Source organism: Montipora foliosa, chromosome 1 (assembly GCF_036669935.1).
Source record: "Montipora foliosa isolate CH-2021 chromosome 1, ASM3666993v2, whole genome shotgun sequence".
In the NCBI taxonomy this organism is placed as follows: Eukaryota; Metazoa; Cnidaria; class Anthozoa; order Scleractinia; family Acroporidae; genus Montipora; species Montipora foliosa.
The window spans coordinates 1,997,176-2,004,128 of NC_090869.1; the positions used below are offsets into that span (position 1 = coordinate 1,997,176).

The 6,953-nt window shown below is 38.0% G+C and overlaps 1 protein-coding gene and 1 long non-coding RNA gene across 5 annotated transcripts in view; one reads left to right on the top strand and one right to left on the bottom strand.

The window, feature by feature from the left end:
• LOC137991423 (uncharacterized) overlaps positions 1 to 2,803 on the top strand; it is a 3,021-nt gene extending 218 nt beyond the window's left edge. Inside the window, exons 1-3 of one of the 4 annotated variants that reach the window (XM_068836582.1) lie at positions 389 to 430; positions 883 to 976; positions 1,137 to 2,803. In XM_068836582.1, coding sequence (XP_068692683.1) covers positions 1,139 to 2,062 — 924 coding nt within the window. In that variant the 5' untranslated portion in view covers positions 389 to 430; positions 883 to 976; positions 1,137 to 1,138 and the 3' untranslated portion in view covers positions 2,063 to 2,803. Of the gene's footprint in view, positions 349 to 371; positions 431 to 882; positions 1,009 to 1,136 lie in introns of those variants that run through there. The other 3 variants (XM_068836670.1, XM_068836534.1, XM_068836631.1) reach the window with 3 other exon arrangements.
• A 151-nt stretch (positions 2,804 to 2,954) lies between these two features.
• On the bottom strand, positions 2,955 to 6,906 carry LOC137991658 (uncharacterized). Its single transcript, XR_011121619.1, has 3 exons — positions 6,731 to 6,906; positions 5,747 to 6,433; positions 2,955 to 4,027 (listed from the first exon to the last, which is right to left on the bottom strand). It is a non-coding gene; the product is annotated as an uncharacterized lncRNA (long non-coding RNA).
• Between the last annotated feature and the right edge of the window lie 47 nt (positions 6,907 to 6,953).

Genomic DNA, 6,953 nt, shown 5'->3' on the forward strand with positions numbered 1-6,953 from the left:
GACTAATATATCTTGCTAATTGATCCGAGCTACTTGTGATTAAAATGAGCTGAGAATGATGTTGTGAAAATAAGACCTTAACATCATGCAAAGCTCACATACAACTGTTTACTTTGACATGTTTCCTTACTACATTCAACTCATGATTTAATATAACCTTTTGCTTTTTCAGTGATTAAGTTCGACTTACTTTTGATATAACGTCAAACTAACACGGGTGACAAGTTATAGTTATTCCGTCGTATCTTTTAAAATCTCGCTGCAGCCAGATTAATTTCAAGTAGTGATGTTGACTTGTTATATTAGCTTATCATCAAAGAGGCGTCTCCAAGATACCAACTGTGTCAGGTAAGCATTTCTTATATAATTGATATTCGGCGAGCTCGATTTCTTTGGAACTCTGCAACAAATTATTACAAAATGAGAAAAGGTAAGACATTTTTTGCTTTTTTCCGTTCAAGCAAACGTCAAAATGATTCCTGATGATGTTAGGAGGTAAAATTTAAGACTCAATTCAATTCCAACGACATGTTTTGTACATGGACGTAACATAATCTCTTTCAAATCGCTTTTCGATGCAGCTAAATGAAATTGGATACGTGTCTAAATTTTTCGTTGGATGAAGGCAGGCAACTGAGAAGTGACTTCGAAGTTTTTCTGACATGATAGGAGCAATTGAAAGTCGAAATCTCCGACTTAGTCACCAAATCATCGTCGGCAAACTCTATTTGTAACGAAGACTAGTAAATCTTCACGTTCTCGCTTTGTATCAATATTTATGAGTAAGCTTATATTTTTTTTGTCCAGTTTTGCGTACAAACGGTGTTATATTTTTTCGTTTAGTCATCATTGAATTAAACCCTCACCTTCTGTATTTCTCAGAACGGAGTTTTTACAAGTGAATGATAAAAAGTGGCTCTTAGTCAGGTTCCTCTCATCATTCATAACAATGAGTGTGAAAAAGTCATTATACAAAGTAAGAAGTGTTAGTTGCTCTTCGCTTCAAACGTGAGAATCGCATGTTTTTTCCAGCTGGTGTTTTCTCTTATTTTTAATCAAATTTTCTGTCTGAGTTAAAAACGAGAATACAATCATGTGCTTTAAAGAGAAACCTTTTTTTGTTTGTAAAAATTCAGGTATGATGCAGACCAGGGTTTCGTCTCGGTATAACACCACTGGACAAACCAATGAGTATAACAAGGACACTTCAGTGACGACTGACATGAAGCAAATGCAAAATCCTTTCCTAAATCTTCACCCTAAACTATACCACAGACAGAAAAACTCTTCCAAAATAGTAACAATAGGACACGACAGAGAGATGGAAAGGGGCTCGCAAACTACGTTGAGGTCATCAAAAATAACATCCAATGATAACGGGCATGTTCATAATGGAGAAAAGACAGTGGGAACAAACATTTGTCAAAATGATCAACTTAAAAAAGAAGAGAATTTAGACATCGACTTGATATTGAATAGAAAGGTCGCGTACCTGAACCAGAGAAACATTTCTCTAACTACGGACAGATCGGCATCCGGAGAAATGAAATTACTATTTCCGTTGATTTCAACGCCAATCAATTTCAGCAGAGAGAATCATGGGTTGCTCGATCCTAGTTTCAAGCATTCGCGTGAAAGTCGACAGGACACCTTTCCTCGAATACGGTGTGGAAGTTTTATTTCAATGGACTGCGAAGATAAGAAACAGAAGATAGAACGGCACAAAAGAAATCGGAGCAGTCAAAGGAGAACTTGTGGACCTTGTGTGTCACAGGACAAGTCATGGACGAGTGCAGAGAATTCCGAGTGCCTTCCTTGTGTAAATGACAGAGACAATAAAAATCTACACCTCCATGATCCAATGTATAAGACTGATTACCGAACTTGCAAATCAAATAATATGTCTTATATTATACGTCCGACGAAACTAGAAAACAAAGGAGACATCGGAGCACAGTCAAGAAATAAAAACAGAACCAACAGTGAATGGAACAGTCAAGAATACACCAATGACGATGTTATGGTTCTGAAGGCTAAACTTCATCGCTCTTCTTTTGTTTAACACCTTCGTTGTTTGAAATGTTGTTCGAATGGGTTTCAATTTGAGTATCCAAAGTTAATATATACCACACAAGTGAATAGTGCTCTTGAATAACTCGGAGGTGATTAGTCAAGTGCTATTCACTTAGGAGTAGCCGGCGCGCAAGATTTGAAATTTCCAACCATTTTTTACGAAAATAAAGTTTTTTCGGTTTGCTTTTGACCCAACTTGTGTGGTATATACTAAAACAATTATTCACGTCAGTGTCAATGAAAGTGGTGGATATTTACCTCCACTTTGGTGAATAATGGTTAATTACGTCGCAGCTGGCTTTATTGCGTTTAGTGATTGGCTTAAAAATTTCGCGCCACATTCTAAGCCAATCAAAAGCAAAACCAATCGTGACGTCTATGCGACTGGTTTGCGTTGTGATTGGCGGATTTGATTACCTGGGTCTGTTGTGGTTGGGCACAATAACAGCCCTTTTTCGAGTTGCGTTCTTTCCCTTTTAAAGCAAGACTTCCTGTGAAACCATTCATATGGAAATGATTTACGTAGTTTCTTTCAAATCAAACTCGTTGCCATTTTAATGGTTTCGAAACGGAAACAAATGGACTATTACTAAGTTGTGGTTGCACGCCACTCTAGTGATTTCATTGGCATTCTACTTTCGATAGCAAACCACTGAACTTCGTACCTTGTTTTACAGAGTAATTTTCCACTTGGGAATATCAGGAAATATAATTTTTTTAAAATTCAAAATCTCTATTTAAAAATATTTCTTGAACTGAGATTCCTTAAAAACATTTCTCCTTTTTGGAGTTTCAAATGTATTATGTAGGAACCTGTATTTAGCCTGCGTAGGAAGTGTCTCCTTTGGAGCTCTTTAGAGGAACGCGATTTTTAATATTGACAGCAGCTCTTTTGCCCCCTCCTTATTTTTACCCTGACGAAAATATCGAAACTTTTCTTTTCTAGCTTTTGCTCTGAAACCCCAGGGAAAGGTTTTCCATGCAGGTTTCCATATTTTTTGCCTTGTCATTCCCTAAAGGAACTTATCAGTTTACAATAAAAAACAACTTTGATTAAATGAAGACGATATGTGCAATATTTAATAATAAACGTTACGTCGTCGCTGACAAATTAAATACCGAAAATTATCATATGTACAATCTTATAAACGAATTCTCTGTTTTTACATTGCATTGAGTTATCTTTTCTGATGCGAACATTTTCTTTTGTTTGGGTTAAAAAAAACATGGAATATTATCACGTGAGTGGTAATGGAGTGTTATAAATTGATGGCTGCCGATGATTCGATTCGAGCACTCTTTCCGTCAACTCAAGTGAAACTCGAAACTCTTTTCTTTTATCACAAGGTTGAGTAAAAGTTTGTGAACATTTGACATAACGTAAGGTCTCCGTTTTTCCATTAATTTGTATTTGTAAACCTTTGCAGTTCTTCAGTCCGTTCTATTTTATTCTTTGCGGTTGTAATCTCCATTGGAGACAGGTGGGAAGCTCCTCCGAAGAGAACGAAGTAGCCTGGCATAATTTTGACTTTTTTTGTCCCTTGTCTTCTTGAACAGTTTTAAATCGATATTCTTATCCATCATCCTGACCGACATCTTCAGACACGAGGGAACTACGGCTGGTCTTTATTTCATTTTAAATATTACGTTCAATCTTCTAAAGAGTCCGTAGCAATGTCGTGGAAGACTCTCCCGGTAAATACTCGTAGCTGTCTTTACTTCGTGAAAAAAAGTAACAAGTTGCCGTTGCTATGATAAAAATACCCAGCATCACTATGGCCAGCGGCCATACAACATGGCGTACGAGAACCTTTTTGTAGCTGTCTTCGGAAGCCTTTAGTCGAACGACTTGATGCGTGTCTTTTGGATTGTAATAACAATGAAGAGTTGATCCAATCGGGAGATCGGGCCTGACCTCAAGTTTGTCTTTACAATCGTCGGGTTCAAATGAACACTAGAAGAAATAGGCAAGAAAGTGATTAGAAAAAAATGCTTAACGTACAAATGCATATATTCAGTTTTATAGGGCGGCCAACAAAAAAGCGTTTGCTATTTCGCTCCGGCGATAAACAAGTGAAAGAGAAAACGCAAAAGAGGAACAGACTGGATTCTCTTTGGGGGAGCCTTATTCCTCTGGTCTTTCATCTCCCCACCCCACAGGAAGTGGGGGATTTTCGAATCACTTGCAATATGAGAATTTCCTTTATTATATTATTCCAAATGGTCTGGATAGCACAAGTGTTACTAATATTTTAAAAAAGACAACCACACTTTTGAAACATCGAAACATGTTCCGAAAATTCAAAAGTGTGGTTGTCTTTTTTAAAATATTATATTATTGTCTTTTAAGTGGGTATGACAGGAATGTCTGTCTGTCGCAATGAATTCATTACGAGAAGGGAAAAATGCACAAGGAATCACACTTTGCTTGACATTTTCAATAGTTTCTCTCTTTTCTTGAATTGATACTCGTGTTCGGTCAAACGTTGATTGTTTGAAACCACGATTTGCGAGAAGAAACCCTCATTTTAGTCCTACGGTGTCTTACCAACCCTACCCCACCCCATGACAGACCACAGGAACGAGGTTAAGAAACAAAGGCTTTTGTAAGCATCAGAGCGAAGTTGTTTAGGGCGCCATCTAATCTTTGATAATCTCACGCGGTATGAAGCGCATTGTATGGGGTGTAAAAGGTCAAATTCTTCTGAAAGGATGCCAGAGCTCGGTGCTTTAATGAATATCTTGGTCGCTAAAAAGAACGCACAGCAAATTCCCTTTTGTTATTTTATGTTGCATAGTTTAGTATCGCATTTGCTTTAGCCTTTATAGATGAATATGTAATTTTTGGACAACACGAGCTGGCAGAGCGTGGCATGGGAGGGGTGGGGAAACGTTTTCTGGGGTGAGTCAGGGAAAGTCTGTGCCACTCCTTTTTCGGCTTCCCAACGACAAGTGCAACTTTAAGTTCTCCTTGTTAAGATGTTTTTGATTATCAGATCAAACCACTTTAAAAAATCAGCGCTTTTGGATGATTGCCCACACAGTTGATTCCTTTAAATAACCTTCCCTCTTCGCCCCAGCTCCCAGATCGGTAATTTGTTGAAACGGAAGCTTCGCCTACCTGAATCACTCTTCAAACAAAACAATCTTGACATTTTGTCATTTGATAGGCACGTTTTTAAAACAGCTTGAAATCATAAACAATGAGCCAAATGTTGACTCAACAAAGATGACTATTTTTGGCAGAGGTCAAATGGAACAAAATATTTGGCTAAAAGCGCATTTGAAAATCATCATGCAAGGATATTGCGGAGCGAGTTTGCAACGCTTAAGTAACTGTAAATCAAGAAATGAATTAAGGAGAAGTGGTTGCAAAATACTGCGCGGTATCTCTTTATAAGTTCACAAAGAAGTGACGGAATCTGAGAAATGGGAGATGAAATATAAGGAAGGTGGTAAATGAAACCTCAGATCCCTCTACAGGCGTTGTCTCGTGCAACAACCCGTATTCCCCGATTTACCAATATTATGTTTTATTTCCATTTATTCCTCATTGTACCATATATAACAAGCATTACACTTATGTACAGAGCACCAGCTTAGCTTAGACATTTAATCAGCTGAAAATGTGAAGATATTTCAACATAATTTGCATAATTGCATGAGACGTTACCTTTTCATGGAGGCTGTGAAAATCTTTGCGCAACAAATGCGGTCGAGCGTCCTCGAAAAGCCCAGTCCTTTTTGTTTCGTTTCCACACAACACATAAATTCTCAAACACGGATAACTGGTATCATCGTGTTTGTTATGTGAGCATTTAACTTTCATCTCCATATCGCCAGAAGTTATTGTACAGTTTATTGCTTTCAAGCTTTGCTCCGCAAGAGCAGGGAATACGAAGTGAAGCGTTACAGCTACAAAGCACGCAACACCGACAAGAAATATTCCGACACCAAGCAATGCCGTTACTTGAAATTTTGAGCAAGGCATTCTCGAAACTATTCAGCTTTTCGTCAGACGGATAAATTCAGAACCCACTACCCAAGTTAACGAATCGAATTATGGGTCTTTCACGAAGGCAGCGAAGGGGGGCAAAGAGCACTTACGTGACGTTCCCTGATTTATACTACATAGCAACATAACCGGTTTTTCAAGTTTTGGAAAGGGATTGTCGATGACGTCAATGAGATTTCGCTTTCTGAGAGCACGTACGCATATCTAAAACATTTGTTATGTAATAAAATATAAATATCTCAACTTTCCGTGCAGGCGTGTCTTTGTTGAACACCCAAGAAACCTGCAATCCTGATGTCTAGCTCTCCTCTGTTCTCTGTCAGCCATTTTTGCAAGAAATTTACCCTTTGAACGAAATAAATGTTAACATTTGAAATGCGGGTTATAGATGAAAGGGATACGTGATACTTGTACTTATCTGGACAATTTTAGCAATTGTGTAAAGACATCTGAAAAAATTCAGATGCGTAGCCCCCCATATGAGACGTGCTCTCAACTGATCATGAGTCAGGTTTCACAGCTCAGCAACGGCGCGTCGCAGATGTCATGGGTTCGAATCCCGTTAGAACCACCTGAATTTTTGAGATGTCTATAAGAGCCAATTGCTCAAATTGTCCAGATAAGTTGGAGGATTACTCTTACCTTCCAACTTTACCCTTTGTTTCCACAAAAGTTGTTAAATTATCATCGTTTTGCAATAAGCGCATAATAGTTTTAGAACTTGCTTTGTTGGGCCGAAGAAGTTTGAATGTTTAGGCGCAACAACCATTTAAATCCTTGATAAACGAGAAAGAGTGTTTCTTCGTAAGCATGTCCTTCTAACAATAGCGATACTCATCGTTAAGTCACCCATTGTCATTATAAC